Source organism: Cuculus canorus, unplaced genomic scaffold (genome assembly GCF_017976375.1).
Source record: "Cuculus canorus isolate bCucCan1 unplaced genomic scaffold, bCucCan1.pri subtelo1, whole genome shotgun sequence".
In the NCBI taxonomy this organism is placed as follows: Eukaryota; Metazoa; Chordata; class Aves; order Cuculiformes; family Cuculidae; genus Cuculus; species Cuculus canorus.
Genome location: NW_026527860.1, coordinates 1,062,644 through 1,081,650, shown reverse-complemented (window position 1 = coordinate 1,081,650; position 19,007 = coordinate 1,062,644). Strand labels below are relative to the sequence as shown.

Genomic DNA, 19,007 nt, shown 5'->3' with positions numbered 1-19,007 from the left:
GGGATATTTAATTTAATGCTTTTGTTTTAGAGGGAAGTGAGTTGACTGTTCAGCAGCTGTTAATTTGGATCAAAGTTAAAATAAACAGCTTTGATAACGTGTTATTAATGTTTCTCCATTCCTTTCAGTTTTACAACTTTCAGTCCTAGAGTTTGTGATGTCATTTCAATGGCTTCCCAGGTGTGTTCTTCTCTGTCTTTCAGTCAACACTGAGTTTCTTTACCTGTCATTAGCGAGTGACAGAGGATAAAATACACTTTTCTGTTGTAGGCTTCCCCAACGTTTCTTTCTTTGTTTGAGTTTCAAACCTCTAATTCAAGTACCGCAAATGTTTTCTTATTATATGGGATGCTTTATGCTTTTTATAGAAACAAAAATGCAGGAAATGAGGTGGCAATTAATTTCTGGTCCCTCTGCCATCCCTGTAAGACGAGGATGTTTTCATACACTGCCTACAGAGGAATGAGCCAAGCTGGGAGGCTGCAGTGGATAAGTTTGAATTTGAAGCTTAACTTTGGGTAGAAGCGTACTGTGAGATAAAAGCTTATGAAGAGAACATTTGCATTCTTGACATACTGATCAAACAGCTGACCTGATCGAGAATAACTAACTAAGGTGCTGCTTTATCTTTGGCTGTTCCTTTCTACTCCTCGGCTCTTACTTATGGGAATAATGTAGATAAGAGAGTAAAATTTGGAGACTTTTAGAGCCTTTGACCTTCGCTTCTGAAAGTTCCATTATTATATAATCTTCCTGGTTGTTTTTATCCTCGCTCCTTTTATTATTTGATCATAGCTCCTTTTATTAAGTTAAGATTTCTCTTTCACAGGTAAAGCTCCCAGCTAGAAACTCCAAATATTCGAGCGGAATGCCAAATGTTTCTACAAACAAGGACTTCAGCAGCAAAAATAATCTTTCCTCTCCACTTCTGTAAGTCGTATGCTTCTGAAATCCATTGAACTCCTAAGCCTGCAGCTACTCGTGGAGGCAAGTGACAATACTCCTTGTGGCGTTGCAGGGATTAGTCGATATGTGTCTGGGCTTTTGGGTCCTTACTGCTACTAAACTCACTATCGTATGTGACACTAAAATAAATTTACAAACAACTAAGGCAGCAGCATTTTAATTTGCATAGGAAAGCCATTAAATATAATTTCTCTTTAGGAAAACTAAGCATCTAGGTACATGTCTTCATGTAGCGCACTTTTATTGTATTCTAAATTGTCTGTTTTTTAACTCAGTACCAGTGAGCAGATGCAAACTCTAATGTACATTGTTAGCATAGGTTACAGAGATATGAGTAGGACTACCATTTTAACAAAACACATAAACTATAGCTGATATAAGGTCAGCCGCCACAAAAAAACTGTAAGGAACGCTTGGAAGGTAGTAGTCTTTTAAGCAAATTATGACATTGCCTGTGATGTGATGCATCACAGCTGTGTGCTGTGTGCACAACTGAATTGTTTCTGTGTACTTTGTGTTAAAAATTTATTACACGGTCATCAGTACTCCTCGTATGTTTTAGAAAGACATTAATGATGCAAAATAAATGATTAAGCTGTCTAATGAACTTATGAGCAAATCTGTGGCAAAATTTCACCTGTGTGCAGTCAGCGTTTTTAACTGATGCGTTCCTTGTGCAATTTCCCTTTATTGCTTTTTAGTATCCGAGACCAGAACTGAGTAAGAATTCTACATGTTAAGTTCCAATAAAATGGATGGCTCTCCTCACGTAAAATTACATATTACTGAATCAGGCATAGTTGTTTGCTTTGAGGGGTTTTGTTGGTTGTTGTTTTATTTTTTTTTACGATTACCTGTATATGTTTATATATACATTTCAGTCCTACGTATATGTCCAGTTACTTAGAAATGAATTATAAGATTATTGCCCTTTCTGTGCAAAATGAAATTTTCCCACCCAATCCCCATTTCTGTTTAGTTATGCTGGTTTTTTTCTTAATGTATTTGGATTTACAGACGTGCTCAGAGAAAAAGTGAAGCATTAACCTTTAGTAATTCAATTAGCAACAGTTATGGGATTGACTGGTTTTGGCAGCATGAAGAAAAGGTTCAAGAAACATCAGAAAATAGTGAGCGGATCAAAGGTAAAATTATCAAAGGCTGCTTCTTTCTAAATGAGTTGGGATCTCCAGGTAACAGCAGAGGGCAGCCTGAATAATTTGCATTGAAAATCCTCTTTGACAATCCCGAGAGTTGCTGAATTACCGTGCTTAGCTTACAGTCCTTCATGACCAGCTGAGGAAGAAAGCGCTCCTGTTTGTAGTCAGGGAGGGCAGGGGCTTTCATGGATCATTCTCATCTTTGTCATTGCTCAGTTTGGATCCAAGAGCTTCTGTGTAATGTTTTTTGGGACAGTGCTATAGACACGCTTCTGTCCTCCTGCCTGAATTTAAGCAGACCATAACATATTTGTCGCTTGTTTGTTGTGAGTAGTCTTTAGCCCCTAATATTTTTTTTTAAAACTTCTGTGATGAATGTCACTGATAGTTATGGTTAAGATGTAAGTCATTGTTTATAAAAACTTGTCAGACTATATGCACATCGTTGAGACAGTGGCGATGCAGCAGGTCTGATAGAGAGAAAAAAGTTATCTGATTTGTATCTAAGATTTGAAACCTGACTTTGTCATGCGTAATAGTAATAGCGATGAAAGACATCACTTGAAAACACTGAGATAGAAAGGTTAAATGAGGAAATATTCCCCTTACTTCTGTCAAAGGCCTTTTGTTTTCAGAGATGGAGGTATATATACATTAATCTAATTTGTGTGGCGGTGCAAGCAAAAATTGAATTGGCCCATGTATTTCTTAAGCTTGTAAAATATAATTGACTTCTGCGTATCTGTTTCTTAAATACTTATAGCTGATTATTCTCTTTCTGTAGGGCTGAATGCCAAACCTCCTGAAAGCCAAAGCAGATTTGTCAGTGGACCCTGAGATGAAGGTATAGGTAAAATTCCTGTTTAAGAAAAGTTTCTTCCACAGAATTAATATACTGTCCTAAGGTGCTCAGTTTGGATTGTCCACTACCATAGTTTTCAGTGCTGACAAATATTGAAGGAACAGAAAAATGGAAGATGCATTAGGAGGCTGTGGTTCTATTTTGCCTGGGAGGGTTTCAAACAAGTTGGAGACGTGGTGTTTTACTTACTTAGTTGAGCAGTTTCTCATCTGTGTGAAGGGATTTCTCTGTTCCCATGCAAAGTCTTTTGTTGTGAGACAGAGAATGAAGAGATTTTATTGTAAATTCCCAACATGTGATTTTTGTTATAAATGCATCTTGGCAGTGTCTTGTGCCCAATGTGTTTACCCTCCTGATGTACAGAAGGTTATGCACCCATAGAGTTTTAGTTGCTCCATCTCCCAAGAATTCCCTCCTGTGGCAAACAACAGTGTGGCTCTGATAGGAAAAATGATTTCTTAAACTGTATTGCAGGATTCTGGGCTTAATGACTTCGTGTCTTCAGTTACTGTATCAACAACATGAAATACATGCTTATCTAGAGCTGTAATTTGTTTTGGGTTTTTTTCCTTTTTTTTTTTTTCTTGCTTTAGATTTTTTGGTAATTGATGGGAAAGGATAATCCTGCAGTAATTCTAAATTTCTGTGTTTCCAGCTTGAACAAATTCTGCCAGACTAAGTGTATCTTATCTCAGAAGAACCAGTGTTTGGCCTAATCTCACATAAAAACTGGAGACTTGACTCTGTAAGATAGCTTGACATACACTTTCCTAAGTCTAAGTGTATTTTGCATTCTCTCTTTCCAGGTTACTTCTAATTTCCAAACCTGTAGGATCATAGCTCTGTTTCCATTGCAGTGTCACTGCTGCAGCTGGATGTGCCGGATCCCTCTTGCAGATGTTTTCATCCCTTGTTGAGGATCTCATTGGTGCTTTAAAAGGAAGAGGTACCACTCTTTCAGAACTGAAAAGGGGGTGAGATGAATTCACAGCTTGATTTCCCTTATTTTTCTCGGGCTAATTGCCCTAGCTCTGGTTAGGTCAGCTGTACCCAAGTTAACCCTGGATACGCCACATCTACACTTGTTCTGCACTCGCCTCTCTACCTTTAGGAGGTGAGGGTATATTTTATTTCCTTGCTTTGCAAAGGTTTGAGCTTAGTGAGGAGCTGTTTCGTAGCAAGTTGTGGAGAATCTGTTCTTTTTATTTAGGTAGAGGGGGCTTTTGAGAACTTTGTGAATCAAGAGTTGCAAGCTGGCTGCTTTAGTGATGTAGTGTGTTAAACCTTTGAATTGGTGCTCAAGCTTTCAACCCTGAAAGATCTGACTTGAGATGTGCTTTATCCGGATCAATGGTTTCTCAGGTGTATGTTTAAAGCTACCTTTCTCACGTGACTGCTCAGTGTAGCTGATGGTCCAAACAGGTTGATGACTGAGCTGGGCTGCTGAGCAGAAAATTGCCAGCAAAGAGACTTGTGAAAAAAGGGTTAAGGGTTGCTCCAGATTGCACGGGAGATTGGGAATGCATGAAACGAGCGCACAAGTAACTGGCAGTGTGCTGCAGCTGATGGCTTCAGCATGACCGGGATCTCTGTTGAGGAGCAGGGTGGTAACACCGCAGCTGGAAGTGGAGAGGCAAAGCAGAGAGGAATTTTCTCAGAGTAATGCCTCAGTCAATATTTGCTGTTAGCGTATATTTTCAGGCATGCTTCTGCAGTGGTATTAAAGAAAATAGCAGTCACAGAATACAATAAACCATCTATTTAAAGCTCATGTAAAAGGAGATGCCAAGCCCACTCTTACTTATAGCCTGGCTGTGAAGATCTGAAGCTTATCACCAACCAGCACTGACCTCACTTATCCTTTCCCTAATGAGTGTTTTACTTCCTGGGGTGCTGATTCTAGGCTCTGTACCATAAAAGTTATTGCGGGCCATGTGTGGCTTAGTGCCTCACTCTTGGAGTAAAGCTCATCCCAAAATTGTCTCCCATAGAGTCTCATGTAAGTTCTTGGGTTTCACTTGCTCCTTGAGTGCATGTGGCTCTTTCAGTAAGTGCTCTGGAGCTGTGTGACCACATCAAGTAGAGAGCTCAGCCGGAGGTAAGCATTGCCCCGTGTTTTTGAGAAGGAAACTTCTTAGAGAAATGCCTGTCGAAAGAGATTCTTAGTTTGAGCCTGCTTAAGGTGATCCAGAAACTGTTGATCAGCTCAGAACCCAGGTGGGTGGGCTCCTGTTTCCCCAGAATGAGCCAGGCACATGTGCTCATCAAGGGTCACTATTTCACAGATCATTCTTGGGTTCTTGCTCGTTAATCTTCCTCCCAGCAGCTGAACCTTTCACTGCTGTCTGTCTTGTGTCTCCAGTTCTCAACAGTTGACCTGGACCGAAGCTTGTTCCCGCCTCTCCCATCGGAGGTTGGAGGTTGTATTTCAGAGCTATGTCCCTCATGAGGTCTATGAAATGCCACTGGTTCTGAGGAATGTAGACAAGGTAAGTGGTGTGACGTGAAGGTTTGATATTACAGAATCACAGAACAGTTTCAGTTGGAAAAGACTTTTAAGATCATCAAGTCCAACCAGAAGTCCAGCCCTGCTAAGTCCACCACTAGACCGTGTCCCCGGGTATGACGTCTATTCATCTTTAAACACCTCGAGGGATGATGACTCAACTACCTCCCTGAGCAGCCTATTCCAATGCTTGACAACCCTTCCAGTAAAGAAATTCCTCTTAATATCCAACCTAAATCTCCCCTGGTGCATCTTAAAGCCATTTCCCCCCATCCTATCCCGAGTTACCAGGGAGAAGAGACACACCCCCACCTCACTACAGCCTCCCTTTATGTCATTGTAAAGAGTGATAAGGTCTCCCCTCAGTGTCCTTTTCTACAGACTGAACAACCCCAGCTCCCTCAGCCACTCCTCATAAGTCATGTGCTGGAAAAGAAGAGTGATGCCATCCACATGCTGCACAGCGCATCTAGAATAACACGTATCACCATCTTTATTTTGAAGGTGGTTGTAATCTTCCCATGCTGTGGTTTCTCCCCTGATTTTGGCCATGCGTTTGTGGTTTCTTACCCAAAGGAGCTTCTCTGGTCACCATCTTTCCCCTTGAAAGACCTGGATTGATGGGAATCTTGAGGGCTGTACAGTTCTTATCTGCTGTCATGCATTACTGGGAGTGGGGAGGAGTGCCCAGAAATCCAGCTTGCCTGTGTTGGCAGCTGCCTGGCTGCCAGAGCCTCCGGAGGGCCAAGACTGGCTTTTAATAATGAAGCCATACTGAGTCAGTGTTAGTCACGTATCTCAAGGCAGAAGGTGCCCTTGAATCCCATAATTGATAGGCAGAGCCTAGTGGAGTCATCTGGCATTCCGTGATTTCAGTAAGTTGACTGCTCTCATCTTCTGCATCAGTCTTTCCCTGCAAAGTATTACACTTCTCCCTCATTTCTTTACAGCCCCCTTGAAATTTCCTTAGCCTTCTCCTTGTTTCTGGAGTTGTCTCTCTGTTCTATTCTGTTCTTCTTTTTCTCTTCTTTAGCTTGCTTCTACTTCCAGTAAGGCCTCAGTGTCTGCAGTCTCCTTCTCTTATTGCTCTTCCTGCATAGCCCTGTAGCATAGTGGCTTGACTGCCCCACTCACACCCAGTTTGTTAGAAGGGAATTTCTTCCTTGCCCCAGGATAACAAATAACTCTTCTACCTTCAGAGAATGCCCTCTGAAGGGCCCTTCTGTAGGCGTAACTGCATGGATGTGTGCAGGCAGAAGCAAGAAGGTTCTTTGGGTTGGTTGACGATGTGGTTGTAACTCAATACTGCTGGTGTCTTCCCTGCTTCGGATAGTGCTTCCCTTGCTTTCCTGCTGGTTCTGGCCTAGAGCTGTTTGCCCAGACAGAAGGGATTCAAGTCCACCCTTGTGTGGTCTGTACACGTACCTCTGGAGTGAAAGGTGCTCTGGAAGGGTGGCCGAGGAAGGATTTTTCCAGGGTGTGGCCAGGTCTCTTCTCATGTTTCTACAAGTGCAAAATTATAGTTTCATGTCTTTCCTGTAGGTTCCTCAGCGGCTGAAGATTGTCATGGAGAGCTCACTGTATTTCAAGCTAGATGTCCCCAGTGGTATGTGCCGTAAGGTAGCACCTGGCATGACTACATCTTTCCACATCCTTTTCACCCCTGAGGAGAACAAGGTGAGCGTGGGTGCCCCAGGAGATTCATAGTGCCTTCAGTGGAAGATGAACCTGCAAGGCTGGATTTAGAACGGGCTTGTGGTGTGGGTTTTGAGGAACTGTCCTGGTTTCAGTGGGGTGAGACTGGATCTAGAACTGGGGGAAAATCCTTCCCCATGGCAAAGATGTTGCTCTCCTGGGCTGGAGGCTATTAGATGTTTCACAAACAGATTTTTCATATTTCACCAGGGATTGACTGTTGACTGTCCATGTGACAAAGTCCTTTTGAACATGAACCTGAGCATCCCCTGCCACGTGACATTGCCACGTTGCTGGTATTAGGAGCCAGTGCTGTGGCACAGCTGGGTCCCTAGTCATGCCTTTATTAGTTGGCCATGGGGATTGAAGCAGGTTCTTGTCACTGCTGTAGTCCCCCGCGTGAAATGACTCTGTTTTGGTGCCTCAGAATCAAAGTATGAGTTAGTCTTGTCTGTTTCTGCAAGTTGCTGTGAAAGCAAATCCACGGGGTTGTTTCTTTCTTGTGAGTTAACAGCCCTGTGCAAGTCCTGTTGCTGGAATGAAAGGTTATTAAGGTAAAAAGTACCATTGTGCTGTTGAATGCTGTGGCTGGAGTCTTAGAAACAGCGTTTTTCCTTCTGCCATGGGGATGCCACTAAATGCCCAGTGATGAGACTGTTTCTTCCCCTGCAGGATTATTTCCACCAGCTCACCTGCATCACGGAAAGGGAAATGTTTAATGTCCCTATTCGAGCTATAGGTGCTCGAGCTATCCTGGATTTCCCTGACCAGCTGAGCTTCTCCATCTGTCCAGTCAAGTACAGCACCCAGAAAACTCTGCTAGTTCGCAATGTCGGTAATCGGGAGGCCCGCTACTGCATCAGCACTCAGAGGTAATGGAGCTCATCTCTTTTGTGCAAAACACTGTTGTGTGATGATATATGCAGTGTTACAAACTAGGGGACGAGTGGCTAGAAAGCTGCCTGGAGGAGAGGGACCTGGGGGTGTTGGTTGACAGCGATTGAACATGAGCCAGCAGTGGCCCAGGCGGCCAAGGTGGCCAACGGCATCTTGGCTTGTATCAGGAATGGGGTCAGCATCAGGTCCAGGGAGGTTATTCTCCCTCTGTACTCGGCACTGGTGAGACCGCACCTCGAATACTGTGTTCGTTTCTGGACCCCTCACCACAAGAAGGATGTTGAGGCTCTGGAGCGTGTCCAGAGAAGAGCAATGAAGCTGGTGAAGGGGCTGGAAAACAAGTCTTATGAGGAGCGGCTGAGGGAACTGAGGTTTTATAGCCTTGATTCTATGATTCTATGATATGTTTGGTAAACAGTAACAAAAAGGAACCAGAGCATCTGAGCTGCTGTGTTGCCATATGTGGCAATGGGCAGGAAGTGGGTTCTGCAGTTCCTTATAGTGTTTTAAGCACGATGCAACTGATGACCAAACTCTGCAAGCTGCAGCAAAGCTTTATACTGCAATAACGTATCTCCAAAACAGCATCCAGCAAGACTGATTCTGTTAGGTTGAAGGCAACTTGGCTGCCTTTGGGCTGTCTGAGGTGCTGTGTGGCAGTGACAGCTCTGGGAGCTTGGCTCAGGCAAACCAAATGCTGAGTTCAGAAGTGGGCAAGCTGTGAGCTAGTGAAGGAGGCATTTTGGAATGTGTCAGCTGTTGTGTCTGTTTTAACAAGTGCAACCAGAAATTAATCCCTTCATAAAGGAGAGTCAGTAGCTCTGTTGCTGATTCTGGACATTGTGTCTTTCTTCTGCTGACTGTGGTTTGATTGCTTCTTAGAATCATAGAATCACCGGGTTGGAAAAGACGTCTTGGATCATTGAGTCCAACCATTTGTATTTGCCACTAAGCCATGTCCCTGAGCACATCATCTACCCGTCTTTTAAATACCTCCAGGGATGGTGACTCAATCACCTCCCTGCACAGCCTCTGCTAGTGCCCGATGACCCTTTCTGTGAAAAATTTTATTCTGATATCCAGTCTGAACCTCTCCTGGTGCAGCTTGAGGCCATTCCCCCTTGTCCTGTCCCCTGTCACTTGGGAGAAGAGGCCAGCACCCACCTCTCTACAACATCCTTGCAGGCAGTTGTAGAGAGCAATAAGGTTTCCCCTCAGCCTCCTCTTCTCAAGGCTTGCATAAGTAAGCTGAAGGGAACTAGACTGCAAAAGGAATGTAGTCCCCACAACAGTCTTGGCATCTCTTTTTGTGTTGCAGCCCTTTCTCTGTCAATCCCTCCATTTGGAACCTTGGAATTGGTGAAGCCACACAAGTAACGGTGGAGTTTCACCCGCTGGAAACTGGGGATCATTCTGGCTCCCTGGTAGTTCACTATGACACGGGTAAGTTTCAGTGCCAGAAATGAGCAGATGAGAGGCAAAGGCCGAGTCCTCCTGTGTGTCCTGTGTCACCGTGTGCTGGTCTATCCCTTGGGACCCTGGTGTCAGCAGGGTGTTCTCCATCCAGCACCCAGGTGACAGCCATCTGCCACCACTCCACATTGTCCTAGCTGGCTTACTGCTCTCTCCAGTTGTACCTCCCCATCCCAGCTTTGCCTCAAATAGCAGTGAAAATGATTGGTGATCAGGGGATTGTTAATGCAGATCCCCTGAAACAGGAATGAGGTTTTGGAATCCTGTTTTTCTGGGACTTGCTCAGTGCCAGAAGGAGGAATATGGATTCTCCATTGCAGTGCGCATACACATGTGAGGAATTTTCTTCCTATATAATGCCATGTTTGCAGTGTAATGTGGGGAATGTGTGTCTCTGTCAGACTCTTCCCAATGCCTTCTCTTTCTTACACACCCCCATTCCAAACACTGCTTTTCTGTTGTCTTGCCACAGACTCTTTTTCTGTGTCACCCTCTGCCTGTGCTTCACAACATCAGCATTCAAAAAGCCAAGACTTGAGGGCTCTTGGGATTTGGCAGGGAGTGTTCACTGCCTCTTCAGATAGGTATAAAATCTGTAGCAGGGTTCCAGAAGCCAAGATCAGGCCACAGAAATGCTGTCAGCTTTGTGAGTCACTTGAAAGGAAACCTGAGAAAAACGTATGGCGTGTTAAAACGCTTCCTTGGTTCAGCAGAGGTATCTCGTGACCCAGAATTAGGCACTTTCTCCATTGCATCTGCTGTGCATTTTCTCTTGCCTGAAGGTTTGGTTTGTCCCTGCTCCTAGACGTTAGTCCTGGGAAGTATGATGTCTTAATCTAGGTGACACTGTGATGCTTGAGCCCAGTGATGAACATTTTGCTTGTTTCGAATTTGTAGAAGGTATAAAATGGCTCCTATGTCTTCTAGGTGCTCTTTACAGCCTTGTGAGTTATCTTAGCTTTGTTTAATATTTGTCATTTGATGACATATTCCCAGAGAATGGTTTATGCCCACTCTGAGAAGCTCAGGTAGTTGGATAATTCTTTCTTGAACGAACTAATGAAATTTCAGAGGAGAGAAGCGCAGAAAGTACCTCGCTTGTATGCATGTAGATAACCTATATGATAGAATGCAGAGGGATAGATCTTTCCCTGGGGTAAATTAGTAGTGACAAGGGAGTTTGGGGCTGTGTGGTTTATACTTTGTGAATTAAAAGACGGAGTGAATTATCAGGGCCAGGATCTTCATGGCTTGCATTAAAACCTGAGTTTCATTCCCTAGCTCCCCTGTCCCAAGAAGGGGCTCTCTCTTCCCAGAACAAAGGTGGTTCTGCTGAGTTGTCTGACTTTGAACTTAAGGAGTCCATCCAGCATGTATCCATCTCTCTCCTCGTGTTGTTGCATGGAGGCCTATTAAAAGCAGTTCTGTCTGCTGGCTGCCTTGCAGTGAGGAGTAGCTGGAGGGTGCTCCCCCGTCTTGACTGGGTTGCTGCATTTGTCAGCTGGGGCCAGCTCTGAGGCTTTAAGCACCACTTTATTGAAATGCCATTTCTAGGGAGTCAGAGTGGCGATGGCCTTCCCCAAAGCGTGTCTGATGCTTGCTGTTTGCATCTAGGAAGCACCTGCATCAGGAGGAGTCATTTTGGTACTAAAGTTTGATCTCAGATGACTCCCAGAAGTTATTTAGCTGGGAAGAATGAAGGCTAGAAAGCTCTGCAAATGAGGGATACTATTCTGGGAGTCTGTTGTGGAGGCTGAAATGGTGGTGGTACTCCAGCAAGACTCAGTTCTGAGTTGATGTGCAGAACCAGAGGCTTTCTGCTTTCAGCTGGGTCTAAGGTGGGAATCAAAGCTGTGCTCACTGTGGTCTTTAAATAGCTTGGCAGCACTCAGTGTAGACAACACGCAGGTGTGGGCAACAGGATCCAGGCTTGCAGGATGGTAATGGGCAGGTTGGTATGGGCCATGGCCCAGCAGTGTCATTTCAACACTTCTTCACAAAGACAGCAAGTGAGGTCACTCCTTTTATAGTGCAGTTAAATTCCCTTCTGTGCCTCATCTCGCTGTGTGCTGCTACTTCACTTGTTCCTCTGAACCTCCCTTTTCTGCCCATGTGCCCCTAGATGTCTTTGCTTGTCAGCAACAAGGGGTCAGGAGAGACAGAGCACTGGTGGCATGCGACGGGCGAGGGAAGCAAGCGGACGACTCAATATGAGTGATAAAGCAAGCTTCGACTTTATTGATTACAGTTGCGGTTTATATATCTTTCACTACATTCTACTTAGTCATTCCCTAAACTTGATTGGTTTGGTTATGCATTTGTAAAACAATCATTTGTTACTATTGCATTCATTTAATCTTATTCCCTCCTGCTTGCAGTTACAGCTGGGGGCCCACGATACATTCCTGCTTCCTTACGTTATGCTCATCCTGCATACTTTCTAGGTCAGCCTGACCATGACTTACTTCCTTATCAGCATGTTTTAACACTCCTCTGGTACATTCCCATTGCAGCTGGTAAATCTCCACTTATGTCAAGCGGCCTCTATGTTATACGAGTCTCACACAGCTTCTCCATAGATCCATGGCCTTGCTCGTTTAACCATTCCTGCATCCATTCTCCAACAGTGGCAGGCCTGCAGGAGACCCTGGGCAAGCCTTGACTGACCTGGTAATCCTCTGTCACCTAAATGACCTTGATCTACAATTCCCAGAGACCTGATGGCAACCCAAAGGCCACCTAGGCGCATCTGAAAAATCTCAGTGTCATTGGTGTCACACTGGGGATAAATCTCTACAAACACACCCAGAAATGGGGTGCTTAAGGTGTAGTCCACGACATCCTCATGCTGTCCACACGCAGCCATCTGGATGTGATAATTATACTGGTCTGTGGAACGGTTAATACTGCAAAGAGCCATAACGCTTCCTTCTGCTACTGGTGGCTTGGTCTCTTCTAGTATCAGCAAGTGAGGTGAGAAAAGGTTCTCCCGTGCTTTGTTCCAGGTGAAGCTATCCACGCAAGCCTTTATGGAGTGGCTGTAGATGTCAACGTCGGGCTGGAGAGGAGCTCCTTGAAAATTGAGAAGACTTACCTTACTCTGTCAAACCGCAGCACTGTGGTCCTCCGTAATCAGAGTGAAATCACAGCCCACTTCCAGTGGAAGTCTTTTGCTTCTCAGGGAAAGGAAGATCAGGAGAAGCTGAGGTTTGTTTGAGAGACTCATTTCAGTAAGATACTCTGCTCAAGGGTAAAACCTTTGTCAAAGGTTATGGCTCAAGGGGTGTCAGTGATCTGGATTGATTTAGGACAAGTATGATTTAGGACACCATCTGCAGTGTCAGGGGATGTCACTGAGCTCCAGGGTAGTGGAGCTCAACGCTTTCCATTCCAGTTCAACCCATGCTCCAGCTGAGGATGATGTTTTGGGGAAGAAAGTTTGATTGCAGTGTTGTTTTGCAAATTCATGTTTTGTGGGAGCACAGGCAACTGAGGTCCAGAGATCCAGGACTACAGGGGGTCCATGAAGCTGAGAAAATATCAGCAGTTGTTACCTGAGCCTTAATATAGCTGCAGGGAACCGAGCCATTGTGGCAGTCACTGCAGTTGCTTCTGCTCTGGTTTTGATAACGCAGCAACTGCTTCCCCAGCAGGGTGCAGGGTGGAGTCCTGTGGCCCAGAAAGCAGAAGCCATCCTGCTGTAGGATGTTGAATTGACTTCCACTGTCCTGGTTTCCAGCAGAATAAGGTGTTCCTTAGAACCTGGAGAGAGTTTGGAGTTGAGGGTTCTGTGGGGAAGGTAGGACAGCACAGGACAGGGAATGTCCATGACTGGAGTTCCTTTCTATCTGCATTTGAATTTAGCTGGGTGTTGATCGCTATACTGTTTATACTGCAGTGCCTCCATCTGTTGCACTTGGAGCCTTCCACTCACCCCCTAGACTTGTACCCTGCTGGTTCTTTATGGCCACGGGACCGTAGTGTGAAGGGAGGACAGCAATGTGCCAGCTCAGAAGCAGCTTCACTGGTGTTCCCTTCCCTTCTCTTGGTTGTGATCTTCAAATACTGGAATGATTTCTGCTACAACTGCCAAGTGTAGGAGAGATCAGCTGTGTCAAAGCTCTCCAGAGAAGGCCAAAAAGGAAAAAGAAAAGATGGTTCAAGGCTAGACTTAAGGGCTTGGATGCAGAGGTGATGCTCCTTCCTTTCTCAGGGCCTCTCTTTTTGTGCATATAACCCCACTCATTTCACTGAGGTAATGCCATGCCTGAATTCATTCATCTGCTTTTCATGTGCTCTGGTGGAAGGCAGTATAGGAAAGATACAGTGTAGAGCTGACTTATCCCTGCAGGTCCAAAAGGGAAGATAAAAAAGTGTGATGCTGGTAACCTCCAGCAGAAGTGCAGCTCTTTCTCCCCTTCCCAGGGAGCACTGCAGTGGGTGCTCCTTGGTCTTCATCTGCCTCCTCCAAGGAGCTCTATGGTAGGAAAAGCCAGTTGGGGTTGTTGTTGGATTTTCCATCAGCTGTGGTGGTGGCTTTGAGCCAGGTTGCTCTCTTGAGGGCTACTGGCTTTCATAAAACCTCTTCTTAGCTTGTAAGCGTGGAGTAAGACTGCCTGCCATGCCAGCGCACAGCACATGGCAATCAGATCCATTTGGGACCCCGTGGCTCAGGGTTAGCCCCTTGCTGAGCTGCTGCTCTTCTTCCCTTAGTGCGTTGCTGCCCCTGTCCTTACACAACAGTGTCTGCAAAGATGTTGCTTATTAAATGATCCGCGTGGTTTGTCTCTCCCCGTGGCTTCAGGCTGTGTCACAAGCTGCAGAGGCACAACGAGAACATGGATTATTTTCTCTTAGACTGCACGGAGAACCCCATTCTCCCAGGAGACCTTCCTCTTCTCTCTGCCATCTTCAAGGAAAAAATGTCACAAGTGCAAAGAGACCCCATGCTTTTCTCCGATGATGTTTTCACCATTGACCCAGTGGTAAGCAATAGCTGAGAACCTCCCTTTCTTCTCCGCCTCTGCCCTGATGAGGTCAATTGGCAGATCCCGCATCAGCTGTTTGGATATCCTGAGAAAGAAGACTCTGGGTTTATCTTGAGGGGCTGGGAGAGCTTGTTGCAAAAAGCAAGAAAAAACTGGTGATTCTATCATACTATGGCCTGAGATGAAGAATGCCTGCTGTCTGAGCTGTGCAAGATCCCTTCTCATCTTGGAGTAGACCCTAGAATAATCCCAAACTCTTCTTTATTTAAAATAGATGAAGCAGATTTTTTTTTCCCCCTTGGAAGGGGATCTCGTTCTCCTCTTGGTTTCTCCTGTAGCCCCTGTAAGGCTGAGAGCCTCCAATGTCAGCACAACAGCAGTTTCACTCCAGTGTAGCTAACAGCACGATGTGACCATGAGATTTATCAGAGTGGTAGGAATATTGTAGGGCACTGGAGCTGATCAGTTGAGCATTAAGAGCATCCTGTGGTGTGTCAAAGCTGGTTAAGGACTGTGTCCCAGGGCTCCTGCTTTGTTACAGTTGGACTATGTATCCACAAGTCGCTTAACCTGCTCTTGAATTCCTGAAGTACGTTAAGGCGAGCTCCTGAACCCTGGATGCCCACAGCACTGAGTCCTGGTACTCCAGGTAGTGATGTCCCTGCAGCATCTATATGGGACCCAAAGGCTCTGATATCCAGCACACTGAGTGCAGGTTGAAGGCTGATGTCACCAGTTTGCTTCCTCAAGCAAGCGTGTTGTCATGTTATAAGGCTTCATTTTCATCCGGTTGCTTCCTGGGTAGAAATATGAAATATATTTTATCTGGCAAATGTGTTTGCTCTAGGTTTTGAGGGGAATCCAAGTGACTTTGTGCTTTCAGACTTCTCTTCTTACTGTGGTGGTGATGGTTTGTTTGTGTTGTCAACAGTTTCTTCCATCTGTTCTTCCCTCTCTTCTGTTGACTCTGAGCAGACTCTACCTTAAAGAGTTATTTGCAGCTGTTGCCCAATAACTCCCCATGTCACAGCTCTGTGATTTTTGTGGGGATGGTTCTTTGAACTGTAAGTGCTAGGTTGATGAGAAGAGTTACAGTTATTTAATATTTATGCTGGAGTCTCCCATTAGTTCAAGACTTCTGGAGAAGTCAGTGAGGATGCCCAGCAGTAAGCAGAGTTAAAGCCTCACATCTCTGACAGAAAAATAACTGTTCTTTCTGTCTCCTAAATTCCTCATTCCTGATACAGGAGCATTACAGTTGTCTGAGGTGCACATGTTTATGTCAACAATGCATGAAGAGGCATTTGTAAGGCTAAGGGTTGAGGGGATGCAAGTGTCACCTTTGTTTAAACCAGTTGCAAGAAGCAATTGGAGGCTTTACAAACCATGACTGTCTCCAAGACAGCCAGACTCTCAGGGGCTCAACACCAGTGCTGGGACTGTGTCTCAGAGAGAAGAGAGAAGCCAAGGGAGAAGACTGTGAGGAAGCAGCAGACAGTTGCAGACACACTGCTATCACAGCCCAGACTTAAAACCCTGAGCAAGAGTGTGACAAGGAAAAAGAGATTTTTTGTTGAAAGAGATGTGGAGCTGTAAGCAAATCCCATCTCTTCTTGTTTGAGCATGTGTTTAGGGAACCAGCAATGTGTGCACCTTGCAGAGAAAAACAGGATGCATCCAACTCTCAACTCCTTTCTCAGGTCATCTGTCAACTGGAAGAGCCTGCACGCTGGCTGACTGCTCATGGCGTGGGGCAGAAGCAGCCATTGGCAGGAAGGAGTCTGTTCTCCACTGATCCCCCGACAAGAGGCCTTGTTCTATTGGGAACTATTGTTCTACTGAGAACCTTGGCTCACTGGAGTGCATTATGTACTTAGGTACATGTGCAAGGGAAGGGTGTAAGAGGCAGCATCATTGTAAAGAATGGAAAAATCTATTAGATTTGTCAAATGTTTTCTGATCTGAGTTAAAGTGTTCATGTAGCCGTGGTGACACAGGGATACAGTGGAAGGTTTGGAGGAGAAAGGTTCCTTAGACTGGTTGGTGACTCTGAAGAAATCCTGCTTGATTCACTGGAGTGTGAGCCAGTTTGGTTCCTTCACTGTAGCCCAAATTTGACCAAATGCCTCTACCAGGTGCCAGTAAAGGTAGGGGACTTAGAATTTTGCAGCTGCTTCCAAACTCTCTTATAAAATTTGTTGTCAAGTGTTACTGTCTCCTTGCTGTGCACTGATGCTCTGAATAAAGGCTCCAGGGCTGGGGCCGAAAACAAGAAATGTAATGTTTGAAGATAAATTATTTGCTTTATGTTTTAGGAGGGAGACGTCTTGCCAAATTCTTCGATTGAAATTAATGTGATCTTTAAACCTCAAGAAGCCACAGTCTATCAAAAAATGGTTTACTGCGACGTCTCAGGTACGGCTCCTTCATCTCCTGTCAGGCACAGGGAAGGCAAGGCACGGTCTTCCAGCCTACGCTGCTCTAGTGTAATTGCTAGTAAGGGTCAGTGGTGGCCATCCTGGCTCATGCCCACTGTCCCTGTGGTTTCCTGGTAGCCTCCTGTCCCAGACCAACCCTCAGGATGCCTGACTACAAGCTTGGATCACTGATCCCAGAACAATCAAAGCATGGGGTTGTCAGCGTTTCCTCTGCTGTTAGGTGTCTATGAAGGCCAAAGAACTACAGAGAACAGCTTTAATGGACAAGCACTAAGCCCCAGTAGGCCATTTTCCTCCAAGACGAGTCTTTATTATGTGGATACATCACCAGACTCCTGAGGCAGTGGGACGCCACTGTAGTCCCAGAGCCCAGATCACCTCCCACTGTCCTGACGCTGCCGGACCTTAGGTGTGAGCAGAGGGTATCTGTGAAAGGACATCCTTCGGCCAGCATGTGCTTTGCTCTCTGCATGGGAGTTGTCAGCTTGTAGCCCTAAGTCCATGGTGCATATGGAAAACAATATGCTCTTATTGCTCCGAGCTAACAGATACAAATGTGATGAAACAGATTTTTAAGTATACAGTAATTGCACAGGATTTACTGGGCAAATGCTCCCTGCACTAATGACATAGATCTTGTGTTAACAAACTGTCTTCCTGCTCCTCAGCTGCAGTTATTGGAGCTGTGTGAGGAGAGGATTGATATAAAAGGTTGCTCCCAGGGAATTCCTCGCTCAGTGCTGTGCTCCTGGCTCTGAGATTCTTATGCTGGTGATGGGGATGCCCTTCACTTTGCTGCGGGTATCTCCAGGGATTGTGATGGGAGAGCTTTTTTGTTGCAGAGAAACAGGAAAACTACTTGTGGGCAAGCCTTGAGCTGGTCTCGGAGTTACAAGAAACAGAACTGGGTAAATTATGTGTGTTTAGCAAGAAAAAATCCAGGATAACAGAAGGAATTATTGTACTGAAACAAATCTCTCCCCAGGCCGTGAAACCAGGCTGCCCTTGTGCATTGAAGGAGAAGGCATAGAACCCCAGCTCCGTTTAAGCTTTGAGCAGCTGGACATTGGGAAGGTTTTTGTTGGATCAACCAACATCTATGAGGTGAGCAGTTAGGGGTTTACAGGGGTCAGGGGGGATACTGATGGCTCCCTGGGCCGGCCTCATGGACCTGCAGGATTTCTGGCAACTCAAGTAGTTGTTAGCAGGGAATAGTGACATAATAATAAAATCTGGGGCATTCAGAGAATGTAGATGCTGTTTGATGTGGTCTGAAATGTGAGTGTATTGTTCATGAAGACCTAATCCCTGCCTCTGGGCAGCCTCCCTTTGAGATTAGCTGGGAGGCTTCATGCAAAAGAAATCCCTTGACATACAAAAGCCACACTGGGTCCAAGAGCCACTTCAGCCTTGGTACAACTCAGGCTTTAAAGCGAGAAAAGCATTTCTGGAAAGAGGCAAAGAAACTCTGCATATTTGCACACACCCCTCCACTCTCAAGTCTTCTGCAAAAATAAACAAGAAAGAGGAACTGAAAGAGGTAGAAAATGAGGCAGTACATCATTTCAAAAGCTTGACTGTGGCAGGGAAGGACACATTAAGGTGTTTTCTTACCAAAGCATTGTGCTCTGCATTTTTAATGCTGCTACTTTATTGATTCTCTCTCTACCGATTTATTAGTTTTATTACTTGAGAAAATGTGAGTAAGTAGGTAATGCTCTTAGTGCTGCACTAAGCAGCAAGACTGGAGGTAAACTTCAGCTCGGTGTACGCCCCAGAGTACAATTGAGAACTAAGGTGTAAAACAGATGAGAGAAGAGAGCAGTTTTCAAGTCACCTTTGCAGACCTGGAGTATGGGAATATTTTCAACAGCAGCTGCAAGATTAAAAAATCAGGAACATCTCTCTGCTTCTGTCTCAGCTTTTCTGACAGGTTTTGCTAGGACAAAAGTTGGGGAACAGAAATCCAAAGTAGAGAGATCAGCCCATGGAAACGGCAGGGTTTCCGTCTGCAGCATTGAG

The 19,007-nt window shown here is 45.1% G+C and overlaps 1 protein-coding gene and 1 long non-coding RNA gene across 2 annotated transcripts; both read left to right on the top strand.

Annotated features, from left to right (window-relative positions):
• The first annotated feature begins 1,994 nt into the window (after window positions 1-1,994).
• On the top strand, window positions 1,995-3,993 carry LOC128850900 (uncharacterized). The gene is made up of 3 exons (XR_008448117.1): window positions 1,995-2,111; window positions 2,911-2,970; window positions 3,795-3,993. It is a non-coding gene; the product is annotated as an uncharacterized LOC128850900 (long non-coding RNA).
• A 515-nt stretch (window positions 3,994-4,508) lies between these two features.
• On the top strand, window positions 4,509-18,101 carry LOC128850876 (hydrocephalus-inducing protein homolog). Its single transcript, XM_054055893.1, is given in 10 exon segments — window positions 4,509-4,529; window positions 5,351-5,404; window positions 5,406-5,477; window positions 7,037-7,171; window positions 7,862-8,061; window positions 9,405-9,529; window positions 12,565-12,766; window positions 14,364-14,544; window positions 16,863-16,962; window positions 17,971-18,101. Coding segments are annotated over 10 exon segments (1,221 nt in total).
• Window positions 18,102-19,007: the final 906 nt, after the last annotated feature.